Here is a 27,026-nt window from a genome sequence, read left to right on the forward strand (position 1 = left end):
CAAATGCCCCCTCAGGAAGGAACCTTTGGTCTCTTTACAACAGGAGGTGTTTGGGGAAAGCACAACCTCCAAGGAGAGAGTAACACTGTGATTTAAAAACTGCACCGAATTGCTGTACTTATCTAAAACTGATTTAATACCATTATCCATATTAATATTTTTCCAGGTAACAAAAGGGATATTATAACTTTTCTTTTGTTGCATTCACCTAACCTATATTGATAGGGTAACTAAATAAACATCTTAAAAAACCAAGGGGCCAACGTTTTGAACCAATTTCAATTTAAATGTCAGTTGCTAGTTATAAAAACTTGAGAGCAAACCCTTAGGAAAACATTCATTATCTGAAGCAGAGCTGTCCTAAGATAATGCACACAAACCAACAGTCTATTTAATAAAAATATTTAATGCTGCCAAAAAGTATAAAAATACAGTAGGAATGGCAGTACAATACAAAGTAGTCTTTCCTAATTCATTTCTTTTACATCTCTCTACATTTCACACACGCATTAAAAAACTTAACAATGCATCAAATGAAAGTGTTCTGCAAAGTCTTCTGCTGGTGGTGTTCTTCATTCCCTGGATGTAAGGTTTACTTTGTAAACAGACAAATGTGAGGCAATCTACAGGCTTATCAGGCCTCACTAAGTTTCCGGAGTGGGCTTCAGGTCTTGCTTTGCACATCAATGGTTCAAAATTTATAGCTGCAGAACATTCTCAAGTCATGAATATTTAGGTGTCTGTCAATCTTGGCCTAAAACATAAAATAAGAAGTCATCTATTCAATTCATATTTACCAAACACACAGACGAACACAGATACACACAAACATAAAAGGACTAACAATGAACTAAAAAGGCAACCAAAAAACATTCCAACACATCACACTCAATCACACTGAGTGCTTCGCTGTTACCTTGGTAAACTGCTTATGTGCTTGATTTTCAAACAGAATTGGTGGTGTGAGGTAGACTCATGTTAAAGCACCATAACTCTCACTCTTTTACAAGAATAACTATGAATTTTTTTAGGTCATCCTGTATTACTCAAGAAATGACCTCCATGTGAGCTATACTGACAGACAGACAGTTAAAAAAAAAAAATGTACCCACAACAGTTTAGCAAGATTATATGGTATGTGCTAGACTTACCAATACTTTGGAATTCAATGCAAAAGTCTAATCCAATTTGGACCTCCACTGTATCATACTGCTAAAAATATTATGAATGTAATGTATGAACATAAAGTTGGCTTATATCTTTAACTCACAGACTGTTAGCAGCATGCTTTTTGTCCTGAAGGGTAATACTAATGATCACAGAAATACAAACTGAAGTGACATGATTTAAGTATTAAAAGAAAACACAGACATAAAATAATTGATAGATTTATTGTACTTTAATGCCAAAAAGTAAAGATAAATGAGAGTTTAAACAAGTGATAGAGAGATGAAATAACAACTAATTTAAGGGCAGGTGAGTTTTTAATGTTATTTCACAATTTTGCAAATAGCTGAACTTCTGAGGTGGTAACTGGTATTTCCCCTCAACGTCCCTTGCTCTGACAAAAAAAAACCCCAGATCTAAATACTTGTCATTATTGTGCCTCCACGTGTATAAATAGGAGATATAAACCACACCCACACATTTATCCAAAACATTTAGTCAAAACCCCCAATACTACGAGTTGGCTTCTTCCTGACTGCTGGCTCCTTGGTGTTTCATTTCCAGCACTGACAGAGAAATGTCCAGACACCAAGGAAGCATTCTTGTTAGGTGCCTGTGGTCACAGAAACTACCACAGGTGCTTCTTGCAGGGACCTGAGAACCCTGAACCAAAGTGGCTGATGTGAGGAAAGGAGCTTCTGACTGACCCTGAGTGCTGCAAAATATGCATGTGTTTCCCACACCTTCAGAAGTCCCCTTGTTAAAACCAAGGAACTGATCCAGTCAGAGTGAATGAAATAATGGTTTGGTTTAGAGAGTGCTCTGATGTTCCAGTATTACTCTGGCTCCGTGGTAGTTCAAACTGTTCCACAAATTTTTTTGGAGGGGAAAACTGATTTGTTTCACTTAAAAAATAAAAAGAGGGTTACTTTGGATTTTAATGGGTAACAGTAGCTGTCTAATGCTTTTCCATTTAAATATTCCATAAAAACAGGTTGCGTGTGACATAATGGGAAAGTGTGAGGCCTGGAGTTACTGGGATTCTACAGCCTGGAGTTCAAATCTCAGCTCTGTCGTGATCTAGATGTAAAACCTTGGGCAAGTTACTTATTCTTTGACTCAGTTTTCTCCTCTGAAAATCGGGTAACGGGATGCACCTTGGAGAGGTGTATCTACTGACTGGCAGAACCGGCAGGTGCTGCCTCCCCAGCGGTGTGTTAAAGACACACTCAGCAAGGATGAACCACCCCTTAGAACTAAAAGGTCTTGACAGGGGCTGGCTCCACACCAAAGTAGTTCTTGCCACCAGATACTCATCCTTGCTTTACTGAAAAGAGTCCCACACACTTTTCTGCAGTGAGCAAGGCACTCACTGCCTTACAGACAACATCACCTTACCCAGTGGGAAACTCCCGAATTAACCAAACTCAAAATAACTTCAGGTTTTTTATTGTAGTAATTTGAAATATCAACATCATCATATGTCTAAAAAAATCTATGCCAAATTAGAGCAACAATAAAGACTTGATGCTTTTCTTTAAAAAATGGTCTTCATAAAGAAAAAAATTCCCATTCCATTCTCCTTATAGCTCCCCCAACATACCATGTGATGGAAAACCAGACAATAGTAGTAAAGTAGACTCTGCAAGTAATATCCTCCCTAGATCCTAAAATTCCCATATTCCACTCTAAATTATAAAACCCAAACAGAAATGAGTACCAATGATTGGATTTTTCATTCTCTCACTGGACTGCACAGAGATGGTCATAGCGTTTGAGAATTCTCGTTGTCAGGTTGTTACTGATAAAGACAATCCCTCGACCCAACTAAAAGCCCCTCGGGCTGAGTCACTGCTTAGCCGGGGCAGTACTCTGCAACATGACATCACTCATCCACATTCAGCAGAACAAGAGGACACCTGGCATTTCTAACTTATCTGCTGTTGTAGGGGCTGTGGGTGCTGCTGTCCCAGAAACAGTGCTTTGAAGACAGATACAAGGAAAGATGGAATCAAATCCAAACCAATGAACTAGGGAAAAGATGAAAGACACAGGTCAACTCCAGAATAAATCACCCAGGGGACGACCAAGACCTGTATTTTAAGTCAAAAGAACTTAATTTTATTATGTGAAAAAATACTGAATTTCTGTTTTTCAAAACTTTATTTATGACTATCATCTAGATAAGTCAACACCAAATAAGGGTTTCCTGAAGTAAGAGAGACTTGAATAGCTGTGATGTTAAATGGGAGCCCAGAACATGCAACCCCTGCCAGGCACTCAGCTCCAGCAGGGGATGGACTTGGGAGTCCTAACCTCAGCCACCCCGCCCTTGTCCATGCTTTCTACCCCACTAACAAACCCACAGGGACCTGCTGGAACCAGAAATAAGTCACTGCTGATGGAAGGTGTGACTCTTAGACTCTTGCCTGGACATAGGGAGAAACGGATGATAGACATAATGGCATTAGACTTACAATAGACTGTATTTTAAAATTCTCTGTAAGACTCGTGTCTGAAAGTAAAAATCAAGGCAGACTAGATTTTAAAATCTGTACAATAACCAGGCAGTCACTCTGGAAATGTACTCACTAAAAGAGAGTATACAACGGTCAATAAAATATTTCTAACATAATCAGGTTCTAGCCTGTGTCTGTTCACACAGAATCTAGTCAAAGATATTTTTCTAAGAGGGAAACGACTTGCAGAAGTTAAGTCTTTCTTTGAGAATTTAATTCTAAAATACACTCTACATGAGAGTCTTCAATGATGACAACAGGAGAGAAGGTAGAAAGGTCAAGTCTCAGGCTGACTCTGGTTCAGCAACACCACCACCTGCTGCACAGGCTTGTTGTGAGGTTACCAGGAGAACACGTGGGAAGCCCCAGCACCATGCCCGGCACCACAGAAATGACCTCTAAGTGGGAACAACTATCACTGTCAAGGACGCTGAAAGCAAAGACGGAACTGATACAGAAGCTGGAGGACTGCTCCACGCCAGAAACTACTTTTTAAACCAATATGTATTTTTTAAATTCAAACCATCAATTCTAGTTTATTTGAAACAAAGGGGACATGCACAAGTGTACATAAAATTAACTTAAGGGCACAATTCCTTCCTCTGACGCACCTATTTTTTAAAAAATCAACTTTTTAACTTCCTTTCTCTTTTTTTGTTCATTCCTTGGTAGAAATACTAATACATAATGAAATGGACCAAAAATGTATTAGAGGATAAGGACAGAGCAAATATATAAAACATCTAAACATGAGATGTCTGTACATTACCAAAGTTCTCTATGCACTTTTACATCATTTTTATGCTACATACGGATAAACTGAATATGGAGAACTGTATTTGTAGATATTCTACACATGCAAGCATAGATAAAAATCAGTAGTAGGATGGCATAAAATGCTTGGCTGCACATGGAAATGAGTACGGAGCCCGTTGGTACAGCCAGAAAAGACGGTGCTGAATCAGGGGTGCTGTCAGTTTATCGGCAGGAGCAGATACAAACACAAATGAACTAGGTATTAATGCAGATAGTCTTTCTTAAAAATAATAAAGCTTCTGGCTTTTTTATTAAGAAAATACCAGCACCTCATCGAAGTCAAACCATACAACTGATTTTCAGCATCTGTTCTAATTAGAAAACATCACGAAGACCTACAAACACAAGTTCTGGGAAGATGCACACCCACCGTGGTTGCCGACTCCTCTGCTGTTCCCTGAGGGCAGGACCCTGCCTGGCCCACCCCTCTGACTAGACGCCTTCTTTAATAAAGGTCAGGCACGTGGCCACACATTTTCAATAATTAGTATAGGGCACCCACCAAAAACACAATCCCTGGTAAAAATTAACATGCTCTCCTCAGGGATGTGCTTGGAGGAGGAAAGATGACTAACGTTTGCAGCAGCAGAAGTTTATCAACAAGTGTCCGCTACACCGGATGTGATTTTTTAAATACATTATGGCAAACATCTCCAGAAGGACGGGAAGCAAAGAGCAAAGCTGAAGCACTGAGCCCCACGAAGCATGTCCACCCTGCCCGGGGACAAGGGTATCATTATCAGCTTGTGTTTCCCATAAAGTCTTTGCCTTTTATTGAAAGCAAGGCGACCCCCAGTTGGAACTGAATAGGTCTACCTCTGTTTGACTTGCAGAGTAATATACTGTATTTTAGCAAAGAAAAACCACAGCAAATTGGAAAGAAAGATTTTAAACCAATAACGACCTAAAATGTAAGGGTCATGGTGCCTGAACACAGGGGTGATGCAGGCAGACACAGCAACATCCCTCTTACCTCCTTCCATGTAAAGGTTACAGGACACAGTGGTGCTGAGCGGGGCGTGAGCACGTGACACAAAACTGTCCTCCACACACAGCACTACCTGCGTCCTGCTCTCATACTCTCAGCATAACTCAACCCACTCGAGAAGGCTATTCGAACCAACTCAAAAGTCTATCTATACCTATGGTTTTCAAACTGTTGTTTAAATGATCACTGCCCGCTGAAAATAATTAAACCTCATGCAGCAATCGTACCTAGTATGTAAAGTGGATAAAGCAGAGACAGCCTACTTTATCTGCTGGAAGTAAAGGTTGGAGGTAAAGGTTGGCAGCTTGGGGTCCTTCCTACCACCTCCTGGTGACCCCTTAGGAATCCAACAAGCATAGTTTGAAAACCACTGAAATAATGTGATTTCATTATTTCAGCAGATAAATTTATAACAACTATTTAAAGTTTAAGTAAAACACGTTAAACACTGAAAGGAATGTTACGATCTGAAGAAACCTAGCACTCAAATGAGCAGTTAGATTCATTAAACAATATGCTCTAAAATACCCATTAAGAAGTTAAAGGGACAGTGTAGGTTTGAACATCATTATACTATTTATTGAAGTAGAAAGAACTTTAAAAAGTTTTTACTGCAAAACTTCAGTCTAATAAACTGAAATCACAGATGATAAAATGCTGCTCGTTATTTTTATTTCCTAAATTATGGTTTACCCCAATTATAAATTAGGGTAATTACATTGAAATTTTCCTGAAAAATAAACAGTATTAATAATGGGCTTTACAGAAACCAGTTTCTTTACAAAGTCTTGACCAACTGTTACCTGACTACGCCAGTAAGGAGAATTTTCCTTCAAAGATATTTTTAGAGATAATTTTTGTTTCTTTTTCTTTTTAAAATTGGGAAAACTGTAAAACATAAAAGAAATGCAAATATATAGTAAAAATTGCTTATTCAGAGTTCTACCTGCTCATATCAAACTTTTCTTCAGGAAAATGTATCCAGTACAATTGAATCAACATACACTTTATTATTTTTTTTGTGGTAACAGATATTTTTTCAAATTGAGCTTTTAAAAAGTACATTTAACTACAAAAGTAAGATTAAATAGGTACTTATAAAATATATTTACCCTGCAATGGTTAAGAATATAAAATGTTGATGCCCATGTGAACAGTACATTATACATTACACGCATTACTTAAAGGTCATTTTCTTTCCAGTAATAATGTCCATAAAACCACAATATTTATTGCTTATATCAAGTGCAGGTTAAAATCCAGACAGCCTCCAAAAACGAATCCTCGTGATAAAGGACTTCTCAGTCTGGTCAGGTGAAATATTACACTTAACATGTATGAATACAGTTGAAAATGTACCAGTTCTTAAGAAGCATTCAAGTCTTTATTTTAGGGAGCGGGTACAGTGTGGGCAGCGCCTTGGGGTGCTGAGGGGACTGCACACCCCAATTCTCTGTGGGTGTCTAGTCAACTGCACCGTCTGGTGTCTGAGGAGTTTGCTAACAGATGAACCCCTGTGATTCACGCAACACTGTCAGCTACCAGTGCCGAAGCTTGCGGGGCAAAATTAATTATTTATAGGGCATTTTGCTGAAAAAACAGTGTCCAGCCAACAAAAGCGCCAACCAAAATGACGGACACAAACCCCATCTTAGTGAGAATAGGTTGCCAATATAACCACCTTTTCCTTTTTCGTTCGGTCTCGTTCAGCCTCTGCTTCATCTGCTGCACCTTCTGAGCTGTGCTGGCTTTCCTGTCCTCCCGAAGGCGCTTGCGCAGAGCACTGTGAACAAACAAGAGCACATCAGCAGGGCTGGGCTCAACCACACAGGCAGAGCACACACACCCCGCCCACACCACCCCACTTCTCAACTCATTCAGACGCTGGAACAAAAAGGGGAAAAGCTTCAATACTGTAAATGGTCCAGAGATGCACTCAGGTAATTCAATGACAATTTCTGGTACAGTTTTATGTAAATAAATATTTTTAGTAGGACCTGAAAAGAAGCATGGTGTCAGTGTTTTTTCTTTCTTTGCTAGTCAGCCAGCAGGAGTGGGAATACAGAGGGTCCCCAGGCATCTGATCCCCTTTGGAGTTCATATTTGATTTTTCACAAAGGCCTCTACACTTTACATTTCCTTGAATATTCTGCTATGCGAGTGCCTACTGCTGTCTGCCCATCCCTTTTCTAGCTCCCATTTTCCTATTCAATACAGAATTTTTGTTCCAAAGGAAGCTCTGACTCTGGGATCATGGTCCTGGAATACCACAAAGAATGGCCGAAGGCAACATGAAAACTACTATTTTTTTCCCTTGAAAAAAATCTCACAAGCCTAAGATGGCGGCCACCGTGAAGACAGCAGCAGCAGATGTCAATGTTACTTCTGAAAATCAACAAAGACATACAGATTTGCATGGAATACAAGCAGAATCACAGAGCTGAAGGAAGAAACAGAAGTAAAAAAGAAACAACTCCCAAACTTAGAAGATGCTTGTTAGGACATCATGCTTGCAGACGAGGACTGCTTAATGACACCTCATCAGACTGGTGATGTTTTCATTAGCCATTCTCAAGAAGAAACATGAGAAATGCTAGAAGAAGCAAAGAAAAACTTGCAAGAAGAAACTGACGCCTTACCATCCAGAGTGGAATCAATTCAGTGGGTGTTAGCAGATTTGAGAATTCAGTTATATGAAAAATTTGGGAGCAACACAAACCCTGAAGCTGATGAAAGCTAAACATTTTATAACACCAAATGATATGGAAAGCAAAACTTAAAATTTTTTTTTCACTTTTTTAATGGAAACTTGCCTACTTTCACATCTTGCTTATTTATGTTTTTAAAAGACAACAGTATTCATCTATATATTTTGCATAACAATTATATCAAGTGTAGGGGTTTTATGTCGTTATTAAAATCAGTTAATAAAAAAAAATCTTACAAAATCCATCTCCTCTTTTCACTTACTGCTTATATTACAGCAAAAGCCTAACCAGTTTCCATGCCTTCAGAGTAAATACTATGCCCCAGTAATTATTCTGAAGCACAGCTCTGATGGTATGGCTTGATTAAAAATCTTGAATTCCTTTTCAGCGTCTACTACATTAAGAGGGAGCTTTTTTCCTGGCCCAAATGTTTAACCTGTATCTAACAGTGAAAAACAATCAGAGGAATCCAGATTGTGAGGCATCCTAAAAGGCAACTCATCTATAAGCTGCAATGTCCAGCAACGGGGGAAAACTAAAGGTGGTGGATAGTCCCAGGTTAAAGGAGACTAAAGAACCATATTAACCAAATACAATGCATGATCCTGGATCAGATCTCAAATTATTTTTTTAAATAGCTATAGAGGCTAAGATCATAAAAATGCTCCAAAATTACATTATGGCGATGGCCACAGAACTCTGTACATATACTCAATCCAGTAAACTGTACGCTCTAAATTTTGTGAACTCTATGCTATGTAAATTATATCTCAGTACAGTTATTTTCTGTAAAGCTTTAAGGTGGATTTTTTTTTATAATTAGAGAACTCTGAATATGGACTACATATTAGATTATTTTATCAACGTTAAATTACGTGGCAATATTGGCACCTTCAGACATTGCTGGTGGGAAGGTGAAGTGATGCAGCCGCTTGGGAAACTGGCCAAAAAATGCTCAACATGGAGTGGCCACGTGTGGCCCAGCAACCCCACTCCTAGTTACACACCCAAGAGACAAGAGCACATGTTCTCCTGCCATGTACAACCTCGTTCTCGCCCAAATGTTTTTTTTTTGCTGTTCTCCAAGTTTGTTTCCTTCTAAACTAAGAAACCTTTTCTCTCTGGTTCTCTCACCCTCTAGAGCCCTTCTATTCTCATCCTATGGCATTTCATTTATAGTAAATAATTTATGTTGCTAGTCTGGGTTCTTGTTTTGTCCCCTAAGTGTATTAGCAGCTTGGGGACTATATTTTGCTCATCTCCATATGCTCTGCAGTCTTCCTAATGTCTTTTTCACTTTAACTTATCACACACACAGGTATCTCTGGCTGTGTGAACTCTACCTGAATATTTCCTACAATGACTTGCAAAAATTATTACTCAGAATTCACTCTCTAGACTGAAAATTCACTATAACAAGTATGTGTGTACCTGCCAATAAAAAAAATTACACTGTAGTCCAGATCAGGCAAAACATATATAAAATATATAAAAGGATACAGAGCTCCCAGTATTATTTCCTGACTTAAAACTAGTAAATCTAAGGTAGAAGAAGAAACAACTTTATGCTTTAACTTGTAGTCTAAACCACTGAAGCCACACATAAGGAGTAACACTGCTAAGTCATAATGAACTCTTCAATATGATATATAGCAACTTACTATGTACTGTAATACGCTACCTTTTATAAAATTTCAGGCAATTTTTATACTGGGGAAATACAGAACTAAAGCTATAATGTATAGGAGACCTTAACGATTTCCACAGCACATCCCAAGAACCCACTGTAACAAATATGACTACAGCATAAAATTTTCCACAAGAAAAAGCATATTTGACAAAAAGAAAAGAAAAAAAGTCTTTCAGAGATATTGAAGAGAGGGAGTAAAAGAGCTCATTCACTTTTCTGAGAGACTCACACCTCAGGACACCAGCTTCATAATGTGTGAGATATTTGGAGCCCGAGAAACATAATTTTTCAAGTTTAAAAACTTGAAGAGTTTACACATTCATGTGGATTCAAAACTCAAAAAGTATAAGGCATTTTATGTGATTTTTTTTGAAAAATATTTTTTTCTTCCAATAACAGAATTAAGTTGAAATATTCATTTAATTATTTCATAATGGTATTAAAGGCATATTATCAATTACATTGTAACAGTAGCATGAACACTATATAACTGTACAAATGGCAGGTATTCATACTGTTTTCTGCACCATACTACACATTTTAGCATCTAATTATATTAACTCTTACACTCAATAAGTATTGTGTTAAACCATTTTCCAACAGGTTTCTGTCTTTAAGTATTAGCTTCTTTTAGATCAATGATGTCATTATATACTACTTAAATGCCCTTAATAAATAAATGGTTACATTAATTCAATACACTAACGGTCTATATTAGTTCCCATCCACAGAACTTATTAAAAGTCTCATCTTTTCAAGCACTGTTATTGCAGTAACCTTACCTCTCGCTGTTTTCCTCCAGAGTATCTTGAATTTTAGAGGACAGTCCTGTATACCTGTCACTTGTCAGTTTTTCTTCTTCTAGGCCTATCCTGTTCCCATTGTATTTTTCTGTCATTATTTTGGTTGGTGAATGATCGAAAACAGTACATACATCTTCCTTAGAAAGTTCTTTCCACCGTTTCTAAGTAGGGAAGAGAAATGAGAAACAAATGCAAACACTAAAGTTTTGACTTTCCTTAAATCAAATTTATGAAACTGAAATTCTATATATTTAACTTAAGAAAACCCTGTGATGTTAACGTATGAATGAAAAAGAAAAAAGTGTTTTGTCATACCACTTCTAGCTACGTATATTTTAAGTTGAATATTTAATAATAATAAAGCATTTTTAATAAATCTATCTATCTATCTATCTGTCTATCTTAGTTGCATTGGGTCTTCATTGCTGCGCGTGGGCTTTCTCTAGTTGCGGCAAGTAGGGGCTACTCTGTTGCGGTGCATGGGCTTCTCATCGCGGTGGTTTCTCTTGTTGCGGAGCACAGGCTCTAGGCACGTGGGTTTCAGTAGCTGTGGCATGTGGGCTCAGTAGTTGTGACTCGTGGGCTCTAGAGCACAGGCTCAGTAGTTGTGGCGAACGGGCTTAGCTGCTCTGCAGCATGTGGGATCCTCCCGGACCAGGGCTTGAACCCGTGTCCCCTGCGTTGGCAGGAGGATTCTGAACCACTGCGCCACCAGGGAAGTCCCAATAATAAAGCGCTTAATATTGATGCACATCAGTATGTAGCTGAATACAATAATCTTAATAAAACGTAGTGACTTTAACCTCACCAAAATACTGGTCCTAGTAAGATCTTCGCCAAAGTCAGATTGTGCCGTCTCCTAATCCAGAGGCATGTGCCTCTGGAAGAGTGACCAAGATGGCCCTTGAATGTGACCCAGTGTGCCCTGCTCATTGCCACTGTCCAGTTTAGCGGAGAACCAATGGTGAGACCTCCCAGCAGGTACCTGCAGTGCCAGAGGCCTTCAAGTTGACTGTCCCCACCAGGTACACCAGCAGCCCAGGAAGATGGCTGGACACTGGGTTGGGAAGACTCCTCAGCACGCCTGGACTTCAGATCAGGCAGGATTCAGACCAAGATGAAGAGACACCCTATCTTCCTCCAATGAAACAGGACTGTCACCTGCCTTGGGACTTGTGACTAATGAGATGACAGCTAACGAGTAGCACAGTCGGAATTTGAACCCCTCACAAGGCTCTGCATCTTGGAAATAATCATCAGTGTCAGACACCAGATAGTTTTAAGTATCCAACAAAAATGTTAACTGTCTCCAGAATGCATGCTGGTCAATTCTTCACTGAGATCTAGTTACAGCAACTTGGCCTTATACTTGGGCAAAACTCAACAATGTCAATAAACAAGATGATGCCAAAAACCAAGTCTTACTGGACCACTTCCCAGAATATGCAACAAATCCAGAATCTGTCAACAGGAAGAGTCAGCAGGAGGGTGGGGGGAGAAAGAGAGATTTAATGCTAGTGAATTTTAAAAAGAAAAAACAAAGGGCAATGTCATTTTGCCAGGTCTCTGGGCAGCAAACTCACTCTACTTTGCCTCCCCTGTGACACACCCGGCAAGCAGGCTCCAGGCTCACCTGCCTTGGCGGTGCTGCTGGTGCTGCCGACTGTGAGGCCAGGGACCCAGCACTGCCCTCGGCTCCCATTTGGAGCAGACGGGGCTGCTCACCTCCCCCGACTGCACACTCAGCTGAACTGCACTTGCGGAGCAATGCCCCAACACCATCCGCAACCCCACCCCCATTTCTCACTGAAGAAAGCCCCTCGAAGGAGCTGTAAAGTGATGTATTTAAACTCAAAACCCACTGTAATTTGTTAAAAGTATGTATTTACTTATAACTTTATTAGTTGTGTATTTTATGTGATTATCATCACAAACACAGTTACTGGTTTCAGATAACAGTCACTTTAGATGTGAATATTAACAGCTCTCCTTTGTCCTGGCAGGTTCTAAATCATTTTATATCCACATATGCCAGAAATCTTCACAGGAAAACTAACATGAAACTAGCCAATAATGAAAACACCACTTGTATCCCGTAAATCTAGATTAAGACTGAAGGTAAAGACAGAGGTCCCCTTTAGGAAAAAGAACCAGAGACGAAGCTTACACAGCGTGGGTGCTTCTGGACAGATGGCGTCCCTCACCCCACTGCCATCAACTCACACTTGAAAAGCTTCCTTCTTTCTTCTTACAAATATTAATTTTCCCCAAAAATCAGAGGCAAAGGGGAGGAGGCAGATGTATGGAGAGAAAGACAAGTCCATAAACTGCCTATCACATCCTTGTATGTCCTATGAGACACCTTTTGGGACATGGGACAGAGTCATGCAGTTTGGGGTATCCACATTAACAAAGTAACTCTAGATCTTTGTAACAATAAAGTTTTATGATTTAAGATTTCAGGGAAATTTATTTCTCTGAGATTTCTGGTCTAAGCTAAGGTTCTAGTATAGCACTGTCCAATGAAATGTAATGTGAGCCACATATATAACTTTAAAAATGTCTAACAGCCACGTTTTATTTTTTTACTATTTTTTATTTTATTTTATTTTATTTATTTATTTATTTATTTTTGGTTGTGGTGGGTTTTCGTTGCTGCATGCCAGCAGCAAGCGGGGGCTACACTTCATCGCGGTGCGCGGGCTGCTCATTGCGGCGGCTTCTCTTGTTGTGGAGCACGGGCTCTAGGCACGCGGGCTTCAGTAGTTGTGGCACCCAGGCTCAGTAGTTGTGGTTCGCGGGCTCTAGAGCGCAAGCTCAGTAGTTGTGTCGCACGAGCTTAGTTGCTCCGCAGAATGTGGGATCTTCCCGGACCAGGGCTCGAACCCGTGTCCCCTGCATTGTCCAGTTTAGCGGAGAACCAATGGTGAGACCTCCCAGCAGGTACCTGCAGTGCCAGAGGCCTTCAAGTTGACTGTCCCCACCAGGTACACCAGCAGCCCAGGAAGATGGCTGGACACTGGGTTGGGAAGACTCCTCAGCACGCCTGGACTTCAGATCAGGCAGGATTCAGACCAAGATGAAGAGACACCCTATCTTCCTCCAATGAAACAGGACTGTCACCTGCCTTGGGACTTGTGACTAATGAGATGACAGCTAACGAGTAGCACAGTCGGAATTTGAACCCCTCACAAGGCTCTGCATCTTGGAAATAATCATCAGTGTCAGACACCAGATAGTTTTAAGTATCCAACAAAAATGTTAACTGTCTCCAGAATGCATGCTGGTCAATTCTTCACTGAGATCTAGTTACAGCAACTTGGCCTTATACTTGGGCAAAACTCAACAATGTCAATAAACAAGATGATGCCAAAAACCAAGTCTTACTGGACCACTTCCCAGAATATGCAACAAATCCAGAATCTGTCAACAGGAAGAGTCAGCAGGAGGGTGGGGGGAGAAAGAGAGATTTAATGCTAGTGAATTTTAAAAAGAAAAAACAAAGGGCAATGTCATTTTGCCAGGTCTCTGGGCAGCAAACTCACTCTACTTTGCCTCCCCTGTGACACACCCGGCAAGCAGGCTCCAGGCTCACCTGCCTTGGCGGTGCTGCTGGTGCTGCCGACTGTGAGGCCAGGGACCCAGCACTGCCCTCGGCTCCCATTTGGAGCAGACGGGGCTGCTCACCTCCCCCGACTGCACACTCAGCTGAACTGCACTTGCGGAGCAATGCCCCAACACCATCCGCAACCCCACCCCCATTTCTCACTGAAGAAAGCCCCTCGAAGGAGCTGTAAAGTGATGTATTTAAACTCAAAACCCACTGTAATTTGTTAAAAGTATGTATTTACTTATAACTTTATTAGTGGTGTATTTTATGTGATTATCATCACAAACACAGTTACTGGTTTCAGATAACAGTCACTTTAGATGTGAATATTAACAGCTCTCCTTTGTCCTGGCAGGTTCTAAATCATTTTATATCCACATATGCCAGAAATCTTCACAGGAAAACTAACATGAAACTAGCCAATAATGAAAACACCACTTGTATCCCGTAAATCTAGATTAAGACTGAAGGTAAAGACAGAGGTCCCCTTTAGGAAAAAGAACCAGAGACGAAGCTTACACAGCGTGGGTGCTTCTGGACAGATGGCGTCCCTCACCCCACTGCCATCAACTCACACTTGAAAAGCTTCCTTCTTTCTTCTTACAAATATTAATTTTCCCCAAAAATCAGAGGCAAAGGGGAGGAGGCAGATGTATGGAGAGAAAGACAAGTCCATAAACTGCCTATCACATCCTTGTATGTCCTATGAGACACCTTTTGGGACATGGGACAGAGTCATGCAGTTTGGGGTATCCACATTAACAAAGTAACTCTAGATCTTTGTAACAATAAAGTTTTATGATTTAAGATTTCAGGGAAATTTATTTCTCTGAGATTTCTGGTCTAAGCTAAGGTTCTAGTATAGCACTGTCCAATGAAATGTAATGTGAGCCACATATATAACTTTAAAAATGTCTAACAGCCACGTTTTATTTTTTTACTATTTTTTATTTTATTTTATTTTATTTATTTATTTATTTATTTTTGGTTGTGGTGGGTTTTCGTTGCTGCATGCCAGCAGCAAGCGGGGGCTACACTTCATCGCGGTGCGCGGGCTGCTCATTGCGGCGGCTTCTCTTGTTGTGGAGCACGGGCTCTAGGCACGCGGGCTTCAGTAGTTGTGGCACCCAGGCTCAGTAGTTGTGGTTCGCGGGCTCTAGAGCGCAAGCTCAGTAGTTGTGTCGCACGAGCTTAGTTGCTCCGCAGAATGTGGGATCTTCCCGGACCAGGGCTCGAACCCGTGTCCCCTGCATTGGCAGGCGGCTTCTTAACCAACTGAGCCACCAGGGAAGTCCCAACAGCCACGTTTTTAAAAAAGATGAATTTTGACAAGATGTTTTATTTAATTCAACATTTAAAAATATTGTCATTTGAACATATAATCAGTATTTTTTAAATTACTGCGATATTTTACACTTTTTCTCCCTATATTTGTACATCTTATACTTTAAGCAGAACTCGATTCAGACTGGCTACATCTCAACACTCAACAGAACACGTGGCTCCAGCATTAGACAGCGGGGTTCCAGAAGGAGAAAATATCTACATAAAATGAACAAGTCCATATGCATAAATACGCAGTCCTGGAAGAATACACACAGGTCTCAATGGTTACATATTTGGGGGGTGAGTTAGCGAGGACTTCTACTTTGTAAATGATATACTTTCACATTCTCTGAACTCTTTTATACTCAATATGTACTAATCAATTATCTAAAATTTTAAAAATTTCACAGCACCATATAAATTATTAGAGCCTTGCTAAGATCATTTCTGTGGAAACTGAGCCCTCCGGAAGGGTAACAGGCTTTCTGATCCTGAGCACTTGAAAAATAGAGACATTTCCAACATCCCATCTGGACAGAGGCAGAGGACGCCTGGGTCTGTCTGAATGAGGGATAAAGGTGCTGAGTCAGAGATCTGACGGCCACACCGCACCAGATAAACTGGGGTAGAAAAAGTTCTTCCGAGCCACAAACTGCACTGTCATGACAATAGGGACCACACAAAAGCCCGTCCATAAAACTCATCTCTGTGGGGAAAACGATCTGCACAGGAAGCACATATATATTCTAAAACTAAAGGAACGAAACTTGAAAAAAAATTAAGGTGGAGCAAGCAGTAGTATCCAAAGGACAGCACACGTTCCATAGAGTTACTCAGTCTGTAAGAACAACCAGGAAATTAGCAAGGAAGCAACAGAAGTGTGTGGGGAAAACCTCTGCATGTAAACTGGCAGACACAAGCTGAGATTAAAGAGAGACCTGTTCCTAATCCTGAACCTCTGAGGTAACGTCGGAGGAGGGTCTCGTGCCTCATGGGCTTAATCTTCACATACCAACCGCTTTACAGACTGATGTTTCTCTTCATTAAAAATTATTCTTTAGAGGGCTTCCCTGGTGGCGCAGTGGTTAAGAATCCACCTGCCAATGCAGGGGACACGGGTTCAAGCCCTGGTCCGGGAAGATCCCACATGCCACAGAGCAACTAAGCCCGTGAGCCACAACTACTGAGCCTGTGTGCCACAACTACTGAGCCTGCGTGCCACAACTACTGAAGTCCACGCGCCTAGAGCCCGTGCTCCGCGACAGAGAAGCCACCGCAATGAAAAGCCCACGCACTGCAAAGAAGAGTAGCCCCAGCTCGCCGCAACTAGAGAAAGCCCACGTGCAGCAACGAAGACCCAACTCAGCCAAAAATAAATAAATAAATAATCTAATTAATTTTTAAAAATTATTCTTTAATGCTAAAGATTGGGGGGGGGAACCTTTTAAATAAAACTTAAAATTTTTATTGATAAATACAATAGATTGTTTTGAATAGTTAAAATAACACCAATGATCAGAACAAAAAAGTTAGCTGATAAATAAAATTGCTTAAGAATATTTAAATGTCTGTGTAATCCATGCAACACTTAACTACTTATATCTCATTCCATTTTAACAGATGGTGTGATCTCAGTTATAAAGGAGGGCTTATTCAGAATATTCCTGCTTTGGCTAGTAATCACAGAAGCTGAAGAGCAAGCAAATGGTTCATGTGAGAGAAAAATAAAGAATTCCACCTGCTTATGCCCAATTCCATATGATCAGCTCAGACAAGAAACGGGTGTCTGTTGTTACTTCTGTTTCTATTTCACATGTTATGTTAGTACATAAACACAGATTTCTGATAATCAGTCTTTGAACTTAGCTTTTACAAATGTGGAATAAAAATACCTTCCTGAGAATAAAGCCACCAACCAGAGAAAAATAACATTCTCCTGGAATTTCATTACGTTTGCTGCAAGTACTCAAGTTGCTCGCTCATTGTTACAAAAGATGAAATATCTATGATATAAACTAAGTGTTCCTGTATAACTCCAGATCAGGTTTTTAATGGGGCAAAAGTAGCTAAATTTTCTGGTTATTTTAATGATGAAATGCTTAAACCCTCCTTTACAAGAAACCTTACTTTCTTTAATGAAATTGTGTCCCCACTCGGGCTTCTGAGTAACAGGCAGGATTTAACATGAGGCTGAGGTACACAGGAGGAGGGGGGCATACATTTTACAATCTTAGGGGCCAGCTGGATTCACCACATTAATGTAAACATGCTTTTTTGGAAGGAAGGGAGAAGACACGTGCGTAAACGGAGTGCAGCTATGTGATGCAAGTCGTATTTGATACACAGTTTACCTGTATACTTGAATCTCCCTTTATAAACTTTGCTCCTTCTATTATAGTCATGTATGAAAATCTGAGTTGATCTGGTGTCTGAATCAGCCCCATTCGGTATTTTCTCATATTCAGTAACAGTTGTTTAATATTAATATTGTCTCCTTTTTCCATCTGCAAGAAAGGTAAACATTATTCAAGCCTTTTGTTGTTAAGAGTCCAGGAAAGAGAAGCAGTACAGGAAAACCGCTAAGAGCAAATCAAGTCAGCACAGGTTGCCCGTCTGCCCTGTCCAGGCAGCAGAAGGAGGACTCCTGGCCCTTCAGCTAACTCACAGCTGGCTCCAACCAACAGGAATCTCATTCACTCTGGCTAGTGGTTGGTCGAAGAGAGGATTTATGGCTCATTCTGGCTTAATGTAAGGATAAATACATCGAGATTAGTGCCTTTCTTTTTTAAGAAGGTCTTGGCAGGAGTAAATCTTTTCGTTCAGCGCCCCTCTGCCTTCACATCTGTGTACGGCAGCCACCTGAGGGTGCCGGAGCAGAAAGGCGGAAACAGCCAGACCCACAAGGACACCATGGGGCCGCTGCACCAGCTGGGGCTGGATCCATGCAGCCCCACCCCAACCAGAAAAGAGAACAGCTGCTGAAGTTACATTTGGCAGGGAACAGGCAAACACACGATCCAGTTTTAATATTTACCATTAACAGAACAGATGCTTAGAGTTCTTAAACACGTCAAAGTTAACATAACAAGCTGCTTTTGACTGAAGTATAGGATATTAGGCAGAGCGGTAAGTAACACAGTAGACGTGCTAAGATACCGTCCCCATCAACCTAAAGGGAGGAAAGGCACAGGCCGGTATCCAGGCTGGGGCTGGGAAGGCTGGTGGAGAAAGAACACAGCCCTCGGGCACAACAGGAACCTCAGGGAATGAAATTAAAACCCACACTCACAGAGGGCTTAGAAAGTGTTCTAAATGCACTCATCCACTTAATTCTTATGACAGTCCTGGGAGGAGAATACTCTCACTCTCTGCAGTTTGTAAATAAGGAAACTAAGGCAAGAAGGAATTCAATATTATCTACCAACTGATGTTTGAAAAATAAGAAGGGCGGGGGAGAGGACCCATCATTTAGGTAACAAAAGCTACTAGGAAAAGTCTCCTTCAAGAGCTCTAGAATTATCTTGGATGCAGCCCCACCAGTCACAGCAAGAGGCAACTGAAAGGATGTGAATGAGAGTTTTTGGTTTTTCTAAAAGAAGGCAGAAGTTCAAGTTTGAAAAACACAGTTCTGGGATCCTGACATTCGAGCTTACTTCTGCCAGTGGAAACAATAAAAAGGTACAGAAGACTGAAATGAGGTCACTTACCAGAACAAGACAAGTGTCCACCAGAGAAAAGGTGCCTGACCGCCCGATGCCGGCACTACAGTGGATCACCGCAGGCCCGTGTTCAGGATTCAAAGAGCCAGACTCTCGCACTTTAAATAAGAAATTGAGAAATGAAGCTGGTGATTCAGGGACTCCGAAATCTGGCCAGGTAGTATAATGAAAGTGAGATATTGTTCTGGTTTCACCACTCTAAAAAGTGAAAATCAAGGGGGGAAATGTTAGTTCTGAGTTTTTTCTTTTAAAAGTCTACTGCAGAAAGATGTGTTTTGTGTAATGTACCATGATTTTTCATTTGGTTTTTGATAATCACATACACAAGTGTGGGAAGATTTTCTTTAGGAGAATTTGGAATATATTAATAATAACTAACACTTCTGTAACACTTATTATTTTGTAGGCATGTTCTAAGCTTTTTATTTATTAACTCAACCCATACAACAATCCTATTAAAACCCATTTTCCAGATGAGAAAACTGAGGCGAAGGGTTAAGTAATGCACCCAAGGTCACACATCAGAAAATGGCAGAGGCAGGATCAGAGCAGCACTTGGGTTCCCAACCACTGACCTGCACCATACATGCTGCCAGGATTTTCTTTAATTCATACATCATGAGTGGATTCTATTCTATTTTTTAAAATTTCTACCAGTTTAATTTTACATTCTTTAATGGTTTCCTTTTTAAGAATTTCAAAGTTTTAAAAAATATAATGTTCCCCATTATATGAGTTATCTTTTAGATTCTGCTATACAGGCACAGAGGAACAACTCAAGAATTAATTTAAAGAAACAATCTTTACATTTTTTTATCTGAAATTGCTCTCCTAATTGCTGCTTTTCCCCATGGTAACAATTTCCAATCCTAGAACTGCTGACATGCCTTTGCTGATGTGCTAACATGGTTTACCAACATGCTAAGTGTTTCCTGTCTCGTAAAGCCTGCCTGGCACTCACCAGCACTTCCTGGATATTCTCGACGACCTTTATTTCTGACTAACTCATTATGAAAATGTTCCTTGGCTTTTGCCAAAGGCTCTCTGCCCCCAGGAGCACTTCTCTGCCTTCTGCTCTTCATTCACAGAGGGAGCAGCGACCCGCTAACACATCTTTGCACAGTGTTTCAGCTTTAATTACAGGACTATTTTGGAAGAAGGAGCCATGGAAGCAGCATAAAAAACCCTGACTTTTTTAACGGTTACTTTTTTTTTTTTTTTTGCGGTACGCGGGCCTCTCACTGCCGCGGCCCCTCCCGCCCTGGAGCACAGGCTCCGGACGCGCAGGCTCAGCGGCCATGGCTCACGGGATCCTCCCGGACCGGGGCACGAACCCGTGTCCCCTGCATCGGCAGGCAGACTCCCAACCACTGCGCCACCAGGGAAGCCCTTTAATGGTTACTTTTATAGCATCTACCTTTCAATACAAATTTACAAAATTAAATTTAGCTTTCTTTTTTTAAAAAATAATATTTCCCTTTTTTCAGTACAAATTAAGACTCCTAAGTCCCAGACTCAGTTATATGAGGTACAGCACTGATTAAATACAGTGCAGAAGTTAAAAAAATTTTTAATTATACGCATTTAGTGACTAATTTTTCTTGACATCCAGCTTTCATAATTCCAAGTACACTGTGATCCATAGGTTCTCAGTACACTGAAGGTACTAGAAGATTTCCTATTATTAATTAAAATGCTCATTGTGATTATTAAAATTCAAAACATTTCCTTTTAAATTCCAAATTAATTATGCTAAGTGAAAGCGACAGACTCTAAAGGCTGTATACTGTACGATTCCATTTACATGACAGCATGGAAAAGACAAAATTATAGGAATTGAAACCAGCCCAGTGGTAGCCAGGAGCTGGGAGTGGGGCCGGGCTGACTGTACACAGGCAGCATGAGGAACGCGCGCACGCATGTGCGTGCGTGTGTGTATCTAGGGGATGGTGATAGAACTGTTCTTTATCTTGACTGGGCAGGTGGTGACACAAATGCACTGTCAAAACTCAGACCTGTACATCAAAAAGATTGTATCTTACTGTATGTAAAAACAGTGTTTAAAACATTCCAAATTAAGGAGGCTAAACTGTAGCTTCCTTCTAGAAAACCGTAAATGGCAGCCATCTGATACCCACACAGGACTGGGGTTCGAAGTCCTTTCCTCCATCAGCCCAGGCACACGGTTAACTCAACCGCATCTTCCTTTAAATGGAGCCTCCGATTCCAGTGGGTGTCTTTAACCCTCTCCCCCACAGCTGCCCTGCTGCAGTCCTCAGCCACCACACTGTGCTGACCATGCATAGAGGCCCAGCCCTGGTCCACGTGGACCTCAGCCAGGTCCAGGTGGACCTGCTGGAGGTCCCAGGCCTAGGAGGGGTGGCGCCAGGGCCCTGCTCCCAGGGGAGTGCTCCCTAGGATGTGGCCTATACAGTGTAGGTTCAACTATGAATCACCTCCTGGCCCAAAACCTACAGTTACCCCACAATCCTGGGCAACTACTTGCTTTTTCTTTGCTTGTATGATTTTGGCTCAAGACTAGTGGCCTCTTTATTTCTTTCAAATTCAGGTCACACTGTCTGGGATGCTCAAAGCCAGTTCCCAGAAATGCTCACCACTGTATATATAATAGTCTTTCTCACTAATAGAGTGTTGAAAATCCATCTTTTTCTTCCCTGTAGGACCAGACTAAAGAACTTCTTAGAGGTTATTTTGTATTAATTCACTCCTACTGAAACAAGATTCAAAAAACTTAGCTCACAAAAATCACATAATTCCCAAAGGGCCACAGAAGTAATGAGATCCATATGTTTACTACTCTGGTATAAAAAAAAGTTTATATGAACGATTGGATACCTTTTCCCTCTTTTTCATGCTGGAAAAAAAACGAGAAGTGGAGGAAAGGGTTCCAAAGCATACAGAGCTAAAACAAAATTCATCTTTATTCCGAACAGTCTCTACATTTAGACTCTACAGTTTCTGACAAACTCCTAGTTTCAAACAGTGGACTCACCCTTCCCTCCTGCTCGGTCACCAAGCCCCTCAGTCCTGCTGTGACACCCAGTCAGCTCCGTCCCTTCTCACCGCCACCCCTCACACCCCACTTCAGCCGGTCTGCACACACCTGCCCAGTTTTCTCCATAAGGCACTACATCATGGACACCACCCTCTGCACAGACGTCAGCAGTTCACCGTTCTTCTTAGGGCAAAATCCCATTTACATTTTTTGAAGAATTTTAAATGTAATGTCTTTGAATCAGATGACAAGCTCATGGTCCATGGAGGCCAGGAAGCTACACTACGAGCTGAGTAGGTACAAGAGCTGAGAGCCTGGGGGCAATTTAAGTGTGTGCTGTCTAGAGCCATTCAAATGCAAGTTAACTATAATTGTTACCAATATGAGTAAGACTATAAATGTTCTAATTATTACTTAAAAATCTATACAGCTCTACAGCCCGAGGCCCAATTTTCACACTTTAGGCACAGAAAGAAGGTAGCAAGATTGTTTCCAGGGATTTCACAAGCTCCAGTTCCATCACCTGTAAATGGGGTTTAAGAAAGTACTGATCTCACAAGGCTGCTGTGAAGGGTAAACAAGGCAACACCTGCACGTGGTGGCATGTGAAGAGACGCGGTGATCTCTGACACAATGACACACTCGTTGCTGCCTTTACCGCGGCCCCTGATCCGCTCCCATCAACTGTAACCTCTCCACGTTTCCAACCTCCTCACCTGTGTTTCCGCTCCACCTGGAGAGAAGCAAGCCTGTCGACCCTGCCTCCCTCGAGGTCACTGCCCTAGTTCAGTCCCTCACCAGCTCCTGCAGGATCCCGCACTGGCTGTGTTAAATACGTGGTCACCATAACTCACTCTGGAAGATGACCAGAACCCCCAGGTGGGGAGGGGAGGAGAGCACCAGGGCAGGGGGCAAGGGGCCGGGTTCTAAGCAGGGGGCAGGGCAACGCCCAAGGCATGGTCGGGAGAGGCAAGGTGGGGGCCGGCCAGGGACTCCTGCACCAGCCACGGAAGGGCTTCCCAGACCCCAGTGGAAGGACCAAGCCGTGTTTCAGGACAAGCACTCAGGTGTGCGGTGGTGAACAGGGTACTCGGTGCAACCGCACAGGGGGTACAAGGGCAACAGGTAAGGACCCTGCCCATGGGGAGCTGAAAACCTTGTTATGGTGTCAAAATGTACACATGTGCAAGTGCTGCACAAGCTGGGAAATGGTAAAATTTAAATTATGAAGAGAAGCGTAAGAAGATCCTAGCTGTTAGGAGTGAATGCATCACAGATACATTAAGTGACCGAAGTGAGAAATGGGCACAAGCTGGACAGAAGAGTGCACAGGACATAGACAGGAGAGGAGGACGCCTGGGTGGCATCTAACCCTGCTCTGGGCAAATCTACAGGGGCAGAGAAACAGAACTCAGCATGACAACAGCCTTCCTGGAACTTGATACACATAAAGCTGGCCGAGGACACTACGGAAAACGGTGAAGGCCAACTAAACAGAAAAGCCCGAAAGACACGTTCTCCAGATGACCTGGGATTTTAAAAGCCCCTCAAAACTATCTTCATAGCTTAAGCCACAAGGCCCCTTTAAAAGCAGACATGGAATCTCTTCACGTGGGGGCAAAAGTTCAAACTCTGAGTTCTCATCACGACGCTGGAAAGGGCTGCTGGTGCCGTACTGCCCACCAGATGTGAGGTCTCTATGGAGCAGGACCTGACAGGAGGCAGCTCTGGCCCCAGATCTGTTAAGAGGCACAGCCAGACTCCTTTAGAAGCAACCTGGTCCTCTGAACCTCAAGAACCTCCACCCAGACCTGCAGGTGAAGCCGGCTGTCCCTCCCCTACTTCATCATCGCCTTCTCTCCTGCAGCGCATCCTTCTCCGCTGCCCTGGCCCCTGCAGCCCTTCCCAACTCCAAGGGAGCCGCTGACAACAGGAGACCCCACACTGAGTCTGAGGCACTGTCAGAGCATTAATTCACTCGATCATCGTAACAACCCTACAAGGCAGGTGCATCATCATCCTCGTTTTGCAGATGAGAAAACGGAGGCACAGAGGTTAAATAATGGGACCAGTCACACAGCCAGGAGCGGTAGAGCTGGGATTTAAACTCAGGCCACATGGTTCCTGAGTCTAAATACTTAACCAAATGCAATTCTGTCTCTCCTACTGAAACGCTACTTTATTCTTCTAACACAACCAAATGCAATTCTGTCTTTCCTACTGAAACGCTACTTTATTCTTCTAACACTCCTAGCTCTTACTAAAGATTGTAAAATAGAACATAAACTGTTGCTATTTAATTATGGTGTACTCTGAACCCAGGGCAGTAAGAAATCACACAGTTGCCAGCAATTAAAACGTAGTGGTTGGCCTGCTCCCAGGGCGGCCTCAACTTCAGAAACTGTAGAACCAAGGATCTTCCTTTACAACAATCAGCATCTTTTTCAAAAGACTTGGTCCCATCTCATTAGAAGTTAGGAGATCTGGACTTGAGTTCTGGTCTGTCACTTATTAACTGAGTAATCTATTTATGGGAAAAAAAATCCATTAACCTCATGGATTTTCAGGTTATTTTTTTTTAAGTATGAAAAACAGGGATATTAAGAATATTTACTCTGTCCACATTTTAGGAAGACTGTAGGACCAATGATACATATATGAAAATACTTTGCAAAGTGATAAAGAAAATACAAAAGTTATTCTATCTTATTATTATTTGAGGTATAATCAATGCTCAGGACAGAGAAAAACACCTATGCCCACCTCCTTCTAAATCAATTTTAATGCCACAAGCAGACGAGGTACCTGGGATAAGTAAACACCACGAGAAGATGATTCCAAGACCCATGAGAACTTTATGGAAACGCAGCTCTGTTTCTGGGAATGAGCACTGGACAACCCAGGACCAAGTAGTAGCTGATATATTTCAATGCAGCTTAAGATACATGCAAACGTATGTATGTTTGTATGTATGTTTGGAATCACTGGTGCAAAACAAATACAGTGAGGAGATTCATAAAGAAGCCTCCTCCCTGGATGACCTAAGAGATCCCATAATAAGCTTAGCTATGAAAGTCATGGAAGCTGGACCTGGCCCGAAGCACTCGGCACACATCTGTACTTATAGTACGTAATAAAAAACAGAGAGGTGTTTCAGGAGATCAACCATAAAAGGTACTTCTGCATATCTAAAAAGTGTATATATCTCCCTTGGCTACAAAGCTTTTTTTTTTTTTTTTGGTTAATGATCACACGTTAATCACTCAATTCACTTAATAGTTAACTAAAACAGTATCTCCCTTTAGACTAGATACATTCCCGAAGCCATTTTTGGGCAAACATTTTCCTATTTTCTAGTTTTTCTAGTTTCTGAGAGCATCTCAGTATCACTCTTATTTCATATTTTCTAGTTAGTTATTCTAATTATGAACCAAATAAGGCAAAGAGGTAAGTGGGAAGAGGGGAGAAGTATCTCAATCTTCAGCCTGACAACAGCAGGCTCACAACCCACCCTGTACCTGTATCTCAACCAAGTACCAAGAACGAGTCTTATATTTCTGGAAAAAAATCCAAGTAAATGTTCTTGAGATCATATGGTAAATTTACTTCATCATTTTCACCAGTTCAATAAAGACAAATTTCCATGTGACTAATCCCTTGAATTAACAACACTCTCAACAGTAGTAAGTATCAGAGCTGGCATTTACAGGGCACCTGGTCTGTGTCAGGGCCTCTGCACACACACCCTCACCCGACCCCACGACGGCCCTGAGAGGGAGGCACCACCATCTCCATCCCACAGATGAGGACAGACTTCAGGAGGTCTGGGAGCAGGTACACTAAGTAGCAGAGCTGGATGTGAATCCAGGTTGGCCTGATTCTAAAGCCCTCTCTCTTAATCCCCGACTAATTTTAGTAAGTTATTCTGAATCCTCAAATATTTACCTGAACTTTAAAATTCTTAGTTTCTAGGGTTTCTTGAGAGTCCTCAGAGAGCTACCACATATAGGAACAATATCTATAAGGAAAAGGTTATGGCGGTACACTATTACAGGTATTATTGAAATGAATGGGCTGCCCCAAACTTCATATCTAAGAACAAAGAATAATTCTTAAAATCATCATATAAAGCCCCATTGTTTGGGCATGACAAGTCTTACACTGGTGTTTCCTAACTGCAGCAGATGGACTGTGTAATAGGACTTCACGTCTTCCGACAGGAACTTCACACTGAAGCCTGTTTCCTTAAACAGCATCTCTCGGTCATCCTTTGTCGGCCAGTACTGTGCACATTTAACCTAAATTTAAGAATATGCATACGACTTTTTTTAGTTTATAGACATAATGAAACCATAAAAAGCTGGAAAGGAAAACAAACCACACACACACTATATATTTTTCAAGTACCCAAATCTAAGAACAGTTCGCACTACGTTTGATGTTTAATGTATTTTAATAAGATTGACATCTTACAAAAGCAGATTTGTAAAATGTTCCTCTAACTTATACACTAAAAAAAACCATAAACAGGGCTTCCCTGGTGGCGCAGTGGTTGCACGTCCGCCTGCCGATGCAGGGGAACCGGGTTCGCGCCCCGGTCTGGGAGGATCCCACATGCCGCGGAGCGGCTGGGCCCGTGAGCCATGGCCGCTGAGCCTGCGCGT

At 41.5% G+C, this 27,026-nt stretch overlaps 1 protein-coding gene and 1 pseudogene across 5 annotated transcripts in view; one reads left to right on the forward strand and one right to left on the reverse strand.

The window, feature by feature from the left end:
* Positions 1–386: 386 nt before the first annotated feature.
* The window catches only part of PTPN2 (protein tyrosine phosphatase non-receptor type 2), a 94,205-nt gene continuing 67,565 nt past the window's right edge, over positions 387–27,026 (reverse strand). Inside the window, exons 5-11 of one of the 5 annotated variants that reach the window (XM_024120529.3) lie at positions 26,523–26,660; positions 19,335–19,544; positions 17,979–18,131; positions 10,671–10,852; positions 7,172–7,273; positions 6,294–6,378; positions 387–3,197 (exon numbers count right to left, since the gene is read on the reverse strand). In XM_024120529.3, coding sequence (XP_023976297.1) covers positions 3,096–3,197; positions 6,294–6,378; positions 7,172–7,273; positions 10,671–10,852; positions 17,979–18,131; positions 19,335–19,544; positions 26,523–26,660 — 972 coding nt within the window. In that variant the 3' untranslated portion in view covers positions 387–3,095. Of the gene's footprint in view, positions 3,198–6,293; positions 7,274–10,670; positions 10,853–17,978; positions 18,132–19,334; positions 19,545–26,522; positions 26,661–27,026 lie in introns of all 5 variants that reach the window. The other 4 variants (XR_008615898.1, XR_008615899.1, XM_024120527.2 and 1 more) reach the window with 4 other exon arrangements.
* On the forward strand, positions 7,830–8,230 carry LOC102986809 (prefoldin subunit 4-like; annotated as a pseudogene).

This window comes from Physeter macrocephalus, chromosome 19, assembly GCF_002837175.3.
Source record: "Physeter macrocephalus isolate SW-GA chromosome 19, ASM283717v5, whole genome shotgun sequence".
NCBI lineage: Eukaryota > Metazoa > Chordata > Mammalia > Artiodactyla > Physeteridae > Physeter > Physeter macrocephalus.